At 33.5% G+C, this 15,849-nt stretch overlaps 1 protein-coding gene across 2 annotated transcripts; it reads right to left on the reverse strand.

Moving 5' to 3' along the window:
- Window positions 1–4,515: 4,515 nt before the first annotated feature.
- LOC131002620 (chlorophyll synthase, chloroplastic) lies at window positions 4,516–8,335 on the reverse strand. Of its 2 annotated transcripts, XM_057929080.1 has the most exons (15): window positions 8,044–8,335; window positions 7,896–7,940; window positions 7,670–7,758; window positions 7,437–7,524; window positions 6,957–7,042; window positions 6,774–6,860; window positions 6,632–6,697; window positions 6,475–6,558; window positions 6,318–6,379; window positions 5,856–5,931; window positions 5,702–5,764; window positions 5,522–5,603; window positions 5,366–5,442; window positions 5,054–5,101; window positions 4,516–4,935 (listed from the first exon to the last, which is right to left on the reverse strand). In XM_057929080.1, exons 1-15 carry the CDS (start codon window positions 8,156–8,158, stop codon window positions 4,867–4,869), a joined length of 1,137 nt encoding a protein of 378 aa, XP_057785063.1. In that variant the 5' UTR covers window positions 8,159–8,335; the 3' UTR covers window positions 4,516–4,866. The 2 variants fall into 2 exon arrangements, with proteins under 2 accessions (XP_057785063.1, XP_057785064.1); XM_057929081.1 differs by lacking the exon at window positions 6,632–6,697 and having other exon boundaries at window positions 6,475–6,588; window positions 6,744–6,860; window positions 8,044–8,306.
- Between the last annotated feature and the right edge of the window lie 7,514 nt (window positions 8,336–15,849).

Below are 15,849 nucleotides of genomic sequence, written 5' to 3' on the forward strand. Positions count from 1 at the left end.
CTCGGATTTGGTCGCCGTTTGCGCTCACGGATTCCTCTCGAGACGTACTTCAATCTCATATCTTCAAAATCCTCCAATTAATCCTTGATTTTTCCTGAAATTACTCCAAAACTACACCAAGACATCAAATCTTCATAAAACTCAACATTATGGTACAAACACGCATTGGCAAACAAAACATGAAGGAAAATGACAACAAATCATGTGGAATTGAGGTACGAAAACCATGTTTGTCAAGCCCTCAAACTTAAAGCGTTGTTTGTCCCCAAACAACAAAGAGAAGAGAAATAAAAGATAACAAACATGTGAGAATGAATTGGTGTCATTTCAAGGCCTTCAACAATTTCAAAAATCTTTCAAAAATGTATCACAAGTAGAAATGCATTCCAAGAAATCACAAGTGATAAAGAGTTCAATATTATGGCCTCCAAGCTTGAATCCTCACAAATGTGGATGTTTCAATGATGCACTCAACTCTCAAGTGTTTAGATTGGGCGTGTTTGCACTCAAATTGAAACAATGTATGCAATCTACCATAAGCTTGCCATTTATCCTAACTCTCTATACTTCAATGTGTTATAAATAATGATCAACAAGGGCTTTTCTTTAGGTTGCAATGAGGGCTCTTTGGTGAGGTGAGGTGTTTATAGGCAAAGTGACTCATATATAATTCCCAAATTGAATAAGTCATACTCACCATTGTTCTTTTCAAATCAATCAATAACCAATATCCCCACATTTCTTCTTTTTCACCCTATGAATACTTATCAAGATCATGATTCAAAAGGCAAATCACTCCCCTTTATACTCTTTTATTCACATTCATTTTCATTTCTTTTTCTTTTTTTTTTTCTTTTTCTTTTTAAGCTCATAGGGAACTAGTGATTTTCACTCAATCAAAGCTTGATAAGCAATTTCAATCATTTCCCAAACATTTTCATCAAAGTAACCACTAACAATCTAAGTTCTACCCATCATTGGTTAATTCAAAGAAATGCTACAAGACACAAAGAGGGTAAACTAGGATCATATGAGAATTTGGACACAATTTAAGTCAAGTGGCTAACAAGGATGGCCTTAAATCACTTCAATATTAACAACACATCTACTTTTATTTTCAAGAGAGGACTCATGGCAAGTTCTAGAGATCAACACACATGCTCAAATGATTTACACTCAAGAACAAAATGAGATTGTAAATGTATGACAATCAAAGGCTCAATTCTCACAAGCTCATTTCTTTTTCAAGTTCTTGGAGGTACAACATTTAGCTCATTGTCACAAGTTCAAACTCTACATGCAAAATCAACATGTGATACTCAACAATTTCTTTTCAAAAGCAACATTCATATCATAAGCCCAACACACATTTCATCCAACTCATGTGTTTCAACAATCAAGCTCAAAAACAAAAGACAAGGAAAAGCTAAAAAAACATAGACAAAACTAATTATTGTAACATAACTAAACTAACTAAATAAATAAACAACGGATAAATGAGATAAGTAACCCATCTTCACCCTCCCCCCAAACTTATTTCACACAAAGGATAAATAAGTTTGGATGAAGGAGAAAATGGTTACTTGTCTCGTACTCACAAACGAGGTGGAGGCTTAGGCGGTGGCCATTTCTCATCAAATTTGCATGCTCCATCCACCGCGACCCAAAAATATGGTGGCTTTGCAATTCTTGAGACATCCCGGGCGTCATGATAATCTCGTTCACCATCTAGAGTACCACCACACTCAAACAATTCCTTATTAGACAAATCAAAGTGAAAATCAAAAGATGAAGATAAATAAAAGTGAAAGAAGCAAGCATTCATAGAATCGCCCATGTCGAGGTAAGGATCGACAAAATTTTTGACTTTGCATTCTTTAAAGCTTGTGAAATCTTCATCTTTTTGGAATTGTAGAGGTTGCGTTGGAAAAGTTGGGCTCTCAACTTCAAGGGGTTTGGAGAATTGATCCTCATCTTCTTTATACTCTTCTTCAACTTCTTGAGGCTCTTCACTTAGCATCGGCATTGGTTCCTCATACAAGGTTCCATTCCGTAGGCTAATGGCCATGCACAAATCATCAATTCGCTTTTGATTTTCCATAGTGGTAGCCAAAGACCTCCTTTGCTCATCTAGCATAACCTCCGATTTTGCTAGACTTTTTTCTATCCAAGCTTGTGTAGTTAAGAAGCATTATAGGAGATCGTCTTTCGAATTCGATTTCTCCACTTGATAGTATCGATTTCCCCCTTGGAAGCCTTCTTGAGTGGAATAAGAATTTTCATAATTCCAACTATTGAAATGGTCCTCATACTCCAATGGTGATTGCCACTCCATGGCATTGCACTCCATGTCATAATACTCACCATAGGAAGGTGTTGGTTGGAAGGCTTTTTGGATCATTGGTTGCCTACAATTTCTTTTGGCTTCCAAAACACGCAACTTAAGTTGCATCAACGCCAATTGTAGTTGGAGTTGCTCAACCAACTCATTCCTTCCATCATCCATTTTTGGTGCCGCTTTTACGGTTGTGGAGCAATTTTCTCTAACAAAAATAAATAAACATATAAATAAACAAACATAAAAACAATATCTAAATTAGATAAAAACAACTTTTCACAATATCAAAAGTAAAAACTCAACCAATCCCCGGCAACGGCGCCAAAAACTTGTTCGCTAATATTTTCACCACGCCGCAAGTATACGGTGTAGTTGCAACATAGGGAAGCAAGGTCGTATCCCACAAGGATTGGTGAATTCAAACTTCTAAATATTATTAATAAGTTGTTTTCAATCTATTTAGACAAACCAAAGATGAAGAGATATTGAGAACTAAAACAAAGCTAAATAAAGCAAGTAAATAAAATAACAACAAGATAAACTTAGTTAATAAATTGGGGAATGACTCGAATGAAAGTTATCCTAGGGACTAGATTTCGATGGATCGTAATGAACTTCAATCTAAATCAATATAAATCTTGATATGGCCTACTTATCTAGGGCGATCTCCCCACTAGTTTTAGCCCCCTCCCGGACGACTAAAACAGTAGATTACGGGTCATAATTGCCGTCCCCGATCAATTTCTAACCTATAACTCCCAAGAGCACAAAAGATCAACAAGCCCTCACCCACCTCTCAACCTCCCGGTTTATTGAGATGATATGTATCAAACTCCTAATCTATTGTAATTATCCTCTCCCGATTCAAATCACAAATTAGAAATGCACAAAAGGTGGCCAACCAATCATACAAGAGATAAATCTAGGACTTGAAAAGATAACAATAAGCACAATCAAGATATATATTGAACAAAGAAATCAATCCATTACAAATCCATCTAATCTAATCCCTAAGATAAGAGATTTTAGCCAAGCATATTCATAATAAAAGCAAATCTCAAGTCATAAGAAAACATAAATAAAGATATAGAGAGATAGAGATTCATAGACAAATCCTATAATCTTGATCTTCAATCATGTAGTCTTGATGAGCTCCTTTCCAAGTCTTCCCCTTCTTTATTTGATTTTGGTGTTGTTTTTGTGTGTGGAAGAGAGAAAAAATGGTAGAGAATAGAGGCTAGGGTTTGGGATTGGAGAGTTGGGGAAGATGAAGTGGGTGTGTGTGGTGAATTATGTTAGAAAAGAAGGGAAAAATGGAGTTTTGGGGCTAAAATCGCGTCTGGGGCCCACTTGGGGGAAGCCCCGCCCTTTTCCCGCGGTCACGGCCCGCGTCCGCGGCCTTCAAACGTGGGGGATGCTCAGGGGACCCGCGGTCCCGCCCCGCGGCCGCGGGTGGTGACCGCGGGTGACTCCTGGAGTCGGGAACAGCTGACCCGCGGTCCCACCCCGCGGCCGCGGGTGGTGACCGCGGGGTACTGGGCGTTTTGCACAGTCCGCTCGTTTTGCTCCGTTCTCCCTCGTCCGGACTCGGATTTGGTCGCCGTTTGCGCTCACGGATTCCTCTCGAGACGTACTTCAATCTCATATCTTCAAAATCCTCCAATTAATCCTTGATTTTTCCTGAAATTACTCCAAAACTACACCAAGACATCAAATCTTCATAAAACTCAACATTATGGTACAAACACGCATTGGCAAACAAAACATGAAGGAAAATGACAACAAATCATGTGGAATTGAGGTACGAAAACCATGTTTGTCAATGATGCATCCGGATCATAAATGACACTAACACTTACACTATCTTGAAATGATACTAACACTATTTTGTTTTACAAATGACGCTATCATATTATATAAATAACACTGTCGTAAAATGACACTAACACTATTTGAAATGACACTATTATGTTATCGAAATGACACTGTACACTCGGGTGCACAGGAGAATGTGTGCTAGCATAATAGCATGCACAAATAAATTATGCTTATTTACATTACATACAATAACGCCGAAAAGAGCAACGTTTGTAAAACAAGTAATAACTAAAACAGAGTTTGCATTACAAAAAATAACTAGAACAGAGTCCATTTGTCGCTTGGACGGATATCGGAACTAATTCGAATTATGTAAAAATTTTAGTTATGAAAATATAGCGTCAAGTTACAAACGATCCACAAGATTATGTTTGAATACAAAATGATCTAATTTTTAATAAAAGGCCCTATAACAAGATAGGAGAATGTTTGCAGCTCCCCCTGCTGCATAAAAAGGACCTTTCTTCTAAAAGGATGAAAATAACTTACTATAAAATTTAGGAAGAAATCTACAAACAGACAGCAGCTGAATGTTTGTTCACTGGGAAGCTAAGCACATGAGCATATAGAAATGGGCAGTCCGGACTCATCGCTTTAAAATGAGCATATGTGTCCCCCTCGGTTTCTGACAGTTATCTTCAACATGAAGATCATTGGCTAGGGCTAGTTGCTAATGCAGTGACTAATAGACCGAGTATAAGAAATGGTTGTGCACTAGCCTGAAATAGAATATGGAGCCACTCAAATACATGTAGGCGACACACAAAAGTTCTCAGGTTCAACTATTTTTTTCTGCTGGGATGTATTCATGAATCATATAGAGGAAATAATATGTACCTGATACTTGACATCATATTTCACTGGGTCTTTGAGGAAGTACTTGAACTGTGTTAAATCGTAGTTACATTCACGAGTTAGAGCAGCATATGAGAGTCCAACAGAGAAAAGATGCAAAGATATTGAACATCATTATTTCCTTCCTAGCACTGTTGTAATTTCAAGAATGATGGGAGTTTCTATGGGCAGAGATACTTATTATCAAATTCTGAACATGGCAAAGTATGATCATGAGTGCCCACTTTAACTTAAGGAATTATTCAAATTTCAAGTAATTAATCCAGAACAAAGTCAGGTCTCAACAATCACTACCTGGAAAAAGACTTGGGGGGCAATTAAGCCTAGAAGTGCTAAAGCATACAATGGTTTACCAGAACCTAGAAGATATCCTGCAAAAGAAAAAAACAGAAGCTCGTCATTACATACCTTCGCCAAAAGTTATCTTTTGAGTTAATAGTAAGCATTTACCAGCCACAGATATCTGAGTTATGTCAATAGCACCAACACAGATCCATTTTGCAGTCTCAGAGCCAAAAGCCACTGGGAGTGACTGGAACGATGGAATCAAGTTAGAATGACAAGTATTTTCCACCCTGAATGCAAATATGTAAACCGCACAAATGTATCAAACTAATCCATAAAAGGTACCTGCAGTCCCATTTTTCGGTCACCTTCGACACTCTTGAAATCATTTACAATTGCTATGCCCAGCTAAAGCACAGAAAACAGTATCTATATAAGACTTCATCTCAATGCAAAAGCACATAAACATATCAAGATTGAAAAAAGAGGTATCACATACACCAGCTATACTGTAGAGCAGTGTTAGAACAATAATGTCTGGTGTAAGGGTCCCAAACAATGCTTGACCAGCCCACCTATGATTGATATCTTCAAAGTGTTAAGTAGCATATGTCGGAGAATTTTGAACATCATAAGACATACTACAAAAGGGGGAAAAGGCATCATTTTCATGGCATGAGTTTGAGTGTTTGACAGAAATTATGACTATCAAGTCCAGAAATATGGCACTCACATCACATCTTACATTACTGCTGACGTAGACATATTAATTTCATATGTAGGCAATTATTTCACACAAAAAAAAACTCCACTAACTAATTTACTGGTCATTAAAAAATGGCTATTAGTCTTCATAGTTGGGACTCAACACACAATTTCATTTTTGAAACATTTGTAGCTATCTAGAAAACTCTAATACATCCAACACACATTATTACAAGACTCATAGTTAAGAAATTACCAAGGCAAACTAATGTAGCTCGCTCCTAAGGCAAAATTGCCAATCCATCCATTTTGTTTGAGCTGCAAAACAGGGAAATTTAAGTTTCTACTTATTCATCCCTCTCCAAACATTCAACTTTATTGTATAAAATTACGGTCAAAGATGAGATGAACACCTTTAAGGGTGGAGCTGAATATATGTAGGACAACAAGGATCCGCCAACGGCAAGGTAAAATATCACTGGGAAATTATGCCCTGCCTGAATAGAAAAAGCAATTACAGAAAGATTCTATGACATTTGCAAGTGAAGAAATATCCTTTTGAAGACCTACCCACACATCTAACAGACCAGCCAACCCAAGGCCTGCCAGGAGCAGCACCCATATTTGTGTAATCACCTGATGATATATGTATTTAGTATTGGAGAACAATATCATTTTATACCAGAGAACAACTTAAAATGTAAAGTACTACCTCATTCTCAGATACTGCTCCTGAAGGTATTGGACGATAAGGTTCGTTGATGGCATCGATCTCTCTATCATACCAATCATTTATTGTCTACAGGTTGAAATTTAATAAATACATAGACGGAAATCTAGAGCAGATATGGAAGTTTCATAATCAGTAAACATCTAGTTAATATGTGTGTAGCACCTGTGTATAACCGGTTAGACAAGGTCCAGACATAAGCATACAGACTACTGATTTAGCTACATCTTCTGGAGTCCAGTGGAAATTGCCTGTGAGAAAGTCAGGCTAATGTAATTGCATAAGATGTAAGAGCACAAAGGAGTAATAGTTTAGTCATCATGAAAATGCATATCACTTAAACAGGCAGCTCATTATTTGATGAATAAGGAACATTATTATTCATTAAATTTCAGCTTAGGCACACTATATGTTTGCCTTCTGAAATAAGTTTATGAAACAATAAACATTATTAACAGCCTGCAACAGTAAATATGATATATACATACGACAATAATAGCAGCAAACGCTTTACATGCTACACTCATGAATTGCAGTTGTTATAGATTGGTCCCAAAGTCACCCTTGCATTAATAAAACTACCAACTAAACACCTCAAGTTGCCAGTGCTCCCAAGTGAAACTGCAAGAAAGAGATAGAAATTACCAGACGCAGCAGCTCCACAGACTACACCCCAAACAAGAGGAGGCCATGTAACAGGTTTCATCAGCTGAACTCGAATTTTCCACTTGTCCTAAATTATCACCACATTAATTAGTAAAAAATGGAAATATGAATGAATTCACCACCACATATAAACTCCCACACTCTATACTACAGTCATTACCTCCAAGCCCAGAACCAAATTCTATAAATTCATATTTCAAAAATAAACTTACAGTTTCTTGTTTAGCTCCTTTAATACCGAGAATTTGATTAAAGCTTGAACCCTTATCAGCTGGTGCCTTATCTGGAACCGTGGCTCCAACTACCACACATCAACCAAATATCTCAATAAAACATTTAAACCTAAATCCATATGCAACCGATTCCAGCTATTCAAAATCTCCATATCCACCAAAACATCCGTAAAATACAAACATAAATAGTGAAAATTCACCATACCTTTGTCTGTATCAGTCTCAGTAGCTCTAACTACAAGTCTCCGCTCTAGAAAACTCAATGCGCACCAAATTAGAACATAAGAACACACGGGCAACACAAAATCGCTCAAAACAGCAATCAAATATTTTCCTGAAGAAAATAAGCTTACTATGTATGGAAATACAGCTCGGATTGGCCGCCAGCCGTCGATTTCGCCGGGAATTGAATGCATCATAGTTCGAAGATAGTCGTAGTGAATATGCGGAGTTGAGTAGAGAAGCCATTGCAGAGTAAAACGGGAGAGCTTAGTTCCCGATGAGTCTCTCCTGATAAAACTCTCGCTCTATTCGAATGCAACTTTGTCGTAACTCGTCTACTGCTACGGGTAGCGCTAAACTGCAGTCGGTGTACCGTGCGAATGAATACTACGGTAACGTGGCGTCTCCTGGTTAGACGGAGCCGTCTTGTAAACATTTCGCGCCCGGTTTACCCGCAATAACGCCGGTCGAACCAATAATCCTGTGGGCCGATTGATTGATCAAAACAGCCCAAATTGGGTTTAAGAAAATCAGTCCAAGTTGACTCGTTTCATCCAAGTAATTAATTAATTAATTAATTATTAAATAAACATAAATTTTAAAAGTCGAATTCATAGATTAATACTTCGTTCGCCACACTATAAGTGACACAAAACTTTTGAACACATAAATTAAATAGAATGTGAAAATTGATTAAAAGTGATAAGGTCTAATATTATTTTTTTTAGAGTTAATTTTTATCATTTATGTAAATAAGTTAATTTAGAGTGGGACAACATAAACTGAAATATCGACCACTTTTAATGGAATGGTAAAAGTTTTTTTTTTCTGCAAATAGTGTTCATCATTTGTTTTTTACTTTATTTACGGAATGTATTGTGTAGTTAGTAGTTTTTTTTTTTTTGGAAAATGTGTAGTTTAGTAGTTAGTGAAGGTATAAATATGAATTGTGCCTTTTTATATTATTGAAATAAAAGATATATACACATTCTTAAATTGGATGGTTCAATAAGACTACATACACAATTTATGAATTGGCGGTAACTGCGTATTTATGGGTAAAGTTATCATTATCATACATGTGAACGTTGTAATTATTCTTATAGTTTCCTACTCAAATTTTGTCTACCAACATTATGCTCCCTTTATGAAACATACTAAATTCGTGGAATTCGAAATTAACAAATCTTTTGTTTGAGATGAGTAAATAAGAGAATAATGCGATACTCGAGTCGCGTGAATATTGTTTTTCTCTTCTAAAATCTAAAATGCATCACATGCTCTTTTATATATGATGTTTGATATACGTGTAATTAGGGCTGTAAACGAGCCGAGCCGAGCCGAGCCGAATACTAGACTGCTCGAGCTCGGCTCGTTTAAATATTCGGGTGTTCGAGCTCGGCTCGAGCTCGATTCGAGTTTTTATGTTCATGATCGAGTTCGGCTCGACATCAAAATATCAAGCTCGAGCTCGATTCGAGTTCGGCTCGTGTTTTATTCGTTAATGTCGAACTCGAGCTTATGCTCGAGCTCGGCTCGTTTTATGTTCGTTTAAAGGTTCGTGTAGGCTTGAAATGTGCTCGGCTCGAATATTCGAGTTCGAGCTCGTGTCAAGCTCGAAATCATGTACTTTTAATCAACCTGTTGCTCGAGCTCGAGCTCGAGCTCGACCTCAAAGAAAAATTATTTTCTATATATTCTAATCAATCGTCCAAAACAAGCATCAATACGAATAAAAATCATTCTAACAAATGTACATGCATGCCAAAATAACATAATTTAAACAACAATCCAAACAATTAAAATGTCTTGTGTAACTAGAAGAACATTAAAAAGTCCAAACATACACACCAAAAACTACTATATAAGAGAAGCATTGATTTTGTATATTCTCTCCAATCTAGCAAAGCGTCACTACTGCAGCAACAAAATCAAAATCACACAATTAAGAATAACTAGGGATTGTCTTGATTCTCCTCTCTAATCTCTGTCCCAACCTCATGGTTCGGATCTAGTTGATTTACATGGATATCAGCTGCTTGTCCATCATTGAGATTCTGAAGTGGCGCTGGAATTAGGGTTGATTCTTGAAACGACATTTGAAAATAAAGACCTGCAAAAGAAACATAAAATATGCTAACTAGTAAACCATATTGGATTGGTCTGAAAATTTACAGAAACCTTCGTAAGGCACTCTAGTTCTCTCTCACAAAGTTTCATAAATTCTGGAAAAGCCAAAGTCACTGTATAACAGCAAAATAGTAAGTTCATCACAGTTAAACTATTTCTGCGAGCATCTTATTAAATTCAAGGAAAAACAGCAAAACATATTGGATCGGTCTAAAAATTTACAGAAACCTACATATGACTCTTTAGTACTTTCATACAAAGTTTCATAAATTTTGGAAAATCGGAAGTCACAATATAATAGAAAAACAGAAAGTTCATCATAGTTAAACTATTTCTGCGAGCATCTTATTAAATTCAAGGAAAAATAGCAAAACATATTGGATTGGTCTGAACATTTACAGAAACCTTCATATTACTCCCTAGTACTTTCGTACAAAGTTTCATAAATTTTGGAAAATCTGAAGTCACAATATAATAGAAAAACAGAAAGTTCATCATAGTTAAACTATTTCTGCGAGCATCTTATTAAATTCAAGGAAAAATAGCAAAACATATTGGATTGGTCTGAAAATTTACAGAAACCTTCATATTACTCCCTAGTACTTTCGTACAAAGTTTCATAAATTTTGGAAAATCCGAAGTCACAATATAATAGAAAAACAGAAAGTTCATCATAGTTAAACTATTTCTGCAAGCATCTTATTAAATTCAAGGAAAAATAGCAAAACATATTGGATTGGTCTGAAAATTTACAGAAACCTTCATATTACTCCCTAGTACTTTCGTACAAAGTTTCATAAATTTTGGAAAATCTGAAGTCACAATATAATAGTAAAACAGAAAGTTCATCACAGTTAAACTATTACGTACTTGCTCTCAAAGTTCAGCAGCAGCGAGCGTCGACCGACGGTGAGCAGCGAGCGTCGACCGACCGTGAGCAGCGAACGGCGGCGGTGATGGTTTGAGAACCTTGATAAGCTGAAAGATCGTGGGTATGGTGAATGGCGGCAAGAAGGGTTTGAAAATATGGAATGATGGAAAATGGAAAGACGCGTGAATCCTAATTACTGATCGTGAATTGATTACTGATGGAAAAATGGAAAACGGAAAGACGCATGGAAAACGGAAAGACGCGCTGAATAATAATTTCCATATCTTTGTTATTGATCAAAATAAGGATAGATATAGAATATATTTATACGTTTGTTAACATAAATTATTAAAATATAGATTATATTACATGCATTATATATATATACAATATAGTCTATATTAAAATATAGACTATATTGCATGCATTATAATTTATAAATACAATGATAGAATGATATAATATATTTATATTAATTTATTACTGTATATTATCTACTAGATATATATTTATTTTATATATTATATAGTATTATAATATGATGATAAAGTATACATGTTACTTATATAATTTCAACATGTAATGATATATATATAGATATAGACTATAATACATAAATTATAGTAGATAATTTGATTATATAGTATATATATGTTGTATTGTATTATATAATAATTTTTGATGTATTAGAATTTAAAAAATATGTATAAAATAAAAAAGAATAATGATAATATCGACTAAGCGACGCTCATTCAAAGTATACAACATAACATGTATGATATATATAGATATAGATATAGACTATAACACATAAATTATAGTAGATGATTTGATTATATAGTATATATATTGTATTGTATAATGTCAATGCATGGAATTATTAAATGATATAAAAATGAACAAAGTAACAATGCTTGATTGTTCATTTTATTCATTTATTTCGAGTTAAAATAAAAATGAACAAATTGAGTTTTGATTTCTTCAATTTGATAAATTAGTGATTTCAATAATAATTTTTTATGTATTAAAAATTTAAAAATATGTATTAAATAAGAAAGAATAATGATAATATCGACTAAATATAAGTGACGCTCATTCAAAGTATACAACATATATAACATGCATGATATATATAGATATGGACTACAACACATAAATTATAGTGCATGATTTGATTATATAGTATATATATATTATATTATATAATATCAATGTATGATATTATATTATTAAACGATATAACAATGAACAAAGTAACAAAGCTCGATTGTTCTTTTAATTCGTTTATTTGGAGTTAAGGTAAAAATGAACAAATTGATTTTTTATTTTTGCAATTTGATAAATTAGTAATTTCAATAATGATTTTTGATGTATTAGAATTAAAAAATATATGTATAAAATAAAAAGAATAATTATAATATCGACTAAATGTAAGCGGTGCTCATTCAAAGTATACGGCATAACATTTATCCTTATACACACATGACACATACATCTATAATATATTTGAAATCAATTGTGTGACTATAATAAAATTGAAGGTTTATTAGTAAATTATGTTTTTCTTTTTATTTCTTTTTATAAAATTGTGAAATTTGACTAATTATGAAAGTTATATTTAATTAAAGATGTTTCAATGCATTGTCACGGAGCATGGTTGCAAATGCTAGCTACATATTATAAATATAGACATAGACATTGAGTATATTAATATATGTATATATATATATATTAATTTATTTCTTACGTAATATACATAAATTCATTTTTTTTGTAATATATAAGAATTTATTAAGTTTAAAGTTTACAACAATTGCTATATGTAGTTCAATGGCAATGGAAGTTTATTTAGTGCTATTATGCCTTGAAGTCAAGGGTTCGAACCTTGTCTCATACAAAAATTTTTATTTGTCTTTCTTGAAGTATAAGCTCGATTATCAACGAATCCGAACATGTTCGCGAGCCTAACGAGCCGAGCACTACAAAGCTCGGGCTCGGCTCGATAAAATTATCGAGCTCGATTTTAGGCTCGAGCTCGGCTCGTTTATTATCGAATCGAGCTTCGAACGAGCTTTTTTCGAGCCGAGCTCCGAATAGCTCGCGAATAGCTCTGTTCGTTTACAGCCCTACGTGTAATAACTAATAACTGGCATTACTTAAAAAAAAAAATACACCTTATAACTGGAAGCTAATTATTCAATCAGGACCTCGATTCTTCTTTCAATATTTTAATATAAAGTTAAGCACCACTACTTCTTCTTTTTATTAAAATATTAAATATCTTGCTTTGGCTGTCGCAAAGAAGTTGTACTATGGATTTACAAAGAATGATTCCTTTCTATGTCGGTAGTTGCAATATGACTTCTGTCGGAGGATAAATATTGCAAAGTTTAGCTTAGTAAATTTTTCTCTCACAAAATTCCTTCAATTAATATTTTATTCCCATCTATTTATAGTTTGGGCTGAAATTGAAAATAAACGGTTTCAATTTTTCATATTCCAAATTTGCTCTTGGGCTATCTACAATAAGCCCAAACAAACAATGTTGACTAAAGACAAAATGTTAGTTACACAAAATCTTGGGTACACCTGGGTGTACCGTACAATTGGGTTGATCCGTACCCAAAATAATACTATTTATATGAATTGGGTCAGGATATGGATTCAAATCAGGGTGAGTCAAAGTTTAAGTGAATGTATAACACAGTTATACGGTACACCCGGGTGTATCCAAGACCACCTCATTGAGTTATCTACTAAGCCCTAACCCATATATTATATGTGGGACAAAAATAGTGGTTTTAACACGTCCCGCACGTGTAGGCCAGTATAATTCATCGACTACTATAACATGCATAATAAACAAATCACATCAAACTTAACATACTCTATTACCATATTAAAATTAAGTCCAGCATCATCCCCTTAATAGCAATGGTAGTGGGGGCGCGGACAACGGTGCGCGCCGGGTGCACACGTGTCCTCCCCTTCCCCCTAATACCGTACCCCCATCCGCGCTCCAGCTTTTCCTGTCTGCTCCCAGGTCAATTTGGTTGGGTGCGTGCGGAATTAGAAAAAGGCGCCGAATTAAAAAATATATAAAAATCAAACGATCAGATTCGTTCCAATTTTTTTTTCCTAGCCGTTGAACGGTTCTTTCCTTTTTTTATTTTTTATTTATTTTATTTTCACCTCTATAAATAATTCACTATTTCATTTTAGTTTCACACCAATTTCTACACTTTCTTCCCCTTCTTCATTTTATTTTTTCTCACTTCAATTGAATTCGTGCTAGAATCTATCTATATCTATATCTATATAAAAGTGGAACCAATATGCCTATACTATTTTCCCGCCCAAAGTGTAGCATTAATTTTAACCTTAATTTACACAATTCAATATTAATTTCAACATTTATTTACATAATTAATGTTGATTTTTATTTATACTAGCAAGTTCTATTTCTGATCTATTAAATTACGACTATAATTTGTTCTCATTTTCAATATAAATGCTCAATTGAATTAGCATTTATATTTATCTTAAAATATTGGATTTCATAAGAATTAATACTACAAAAGTATAATGATATTTTTTTGGTAAAAAATAATCTCTCATATAATACACAAATAACATTAGGTTCTTTAACCACATTAATTTATTCTAAACTTAATAATTATAGTCAAAATATATAAAAAATTGTTTTTGTGTAAAATGATTATATGGATAGGAAGTTAGTTGAAAATATGTTCAGTGAGACATAAATAAAATTAAAAAATATTTAATTATTTATATAGGTTAAAAGATTAAAAAAAATAAAAAAATCAATTTCACCCTAAAATTGAAAACGATGACATGGAAAAAAATAGTTAAGATGGAGTATTTTTTTAGGTAATATGCATTTTCTTCATGAAATTAGATGATAATTGTTAAATTGTTTAGATTTTGAAACAAAATAATCAGCAACACTAATTTGTCATTTATAAAAATAGGTAAACAATTAATCAGAACACAAAACTTAGGTGCTATTGGGTGCACTGTAGAATCGGGTTATACCCGCACTCAGACTTTAACCTGCATCTTGATTCAAATCATGTAAATGACACTATTTAGTTATAAAAATATCATTGCCTATAATTAACATTATTCAGTTATACAAATTACACTATAACATTTTGAAACATTATAGTGTCATTTACAATTTTATGATGTCAATGACAGGAAGTGTCATTTATATTTATGAATAGTGTCAATTATACACAATGTCATTTACAATATTATAATGTCAATTATACGCGGTGTCATTTGTATAACTGAATATAGTCAATTACAGACACTGTCATTTGTATAACTGAATAGTGTCATTTACAAAGTTTGAATCAGGAAGCGGGTTTGTCTTTGAACGCGGGTCAGAGTTTGAACGCGAGTGCAACCGTCTAATCAGAAAGCTACATTTATATATAAAAGCAGATCATGCGTTCATTGAAAAAATTGTAAATACATTATTTTTAATGGCTATGATAAAATCAACAACAAAATATGTTTAATTTTATGGATTTCAATGATAAATTATTGTTTGCATAATTATTATTAAATTTTAAAATAAGTGTATAAAATAAATGATGTGTACATAATAGTGAAGCTTAATAAATATGATCGCAACTCATCGTTTAGTTAATTTCACTTTAAACATTTTTTAGACAATTTCACTTCAAACTATTGATATAGTATATGATTGGTGATTTCATGTCACTTACAAAGATATATTCCTAATTTACACCACTTTAAAAAAAATATTAACTCATCACAATTACATTATTTTTATATAATATATAATTTAATAATAATATAAAATAAAAAAAATATAATAATTTTTTTAAAGAAAAAAATAAAAATTATAATATCTAAAAAAATATAATACTCGTGCATCGCACGG

This window comes from Salvia miltiorrhiza, unplaced genomic scaffold, assembly GCF_028751815.1.
Source record: "Salvia miltiorrhiza cultivar Shanhuang (shh) unplaced genomic scaffold, IMPLAD_Smil_shh fragScaff_scaffold_156_1, whole genome shotgun sequence".
NCBI classification, from domain to species: domain Eukaryota; kingdom Viridiplantae; phylum Streptophyta; class Magnoliopsida; order Lamiales; family Lamiaceae; genus Salvia; species Salvia miltiorrhiza.

Coding starts and splice junctions, on each gene's coding strand:
- LOC131002620 (XM_057929080.1), bottom strand. CDS start 8,158: ATGGCTTCTCTACTCAACTCCGCATATTCACTACGACTATCTTCGAAC. Junction 7,759..7,895: donor TGAGACTGATACAGACAAAG/GTATGGTGAATT, acceptor GATGTGTGGTAG/TTGGAGCCACGGTTCCAGAT. Junction 6,380..6,474: donor ATTCAGCTCCACCCTTAAAG/GTGTTCATCTCA, acceptor CCTGTTTTGCAG/CTCAAACAAAATGGATGGAT.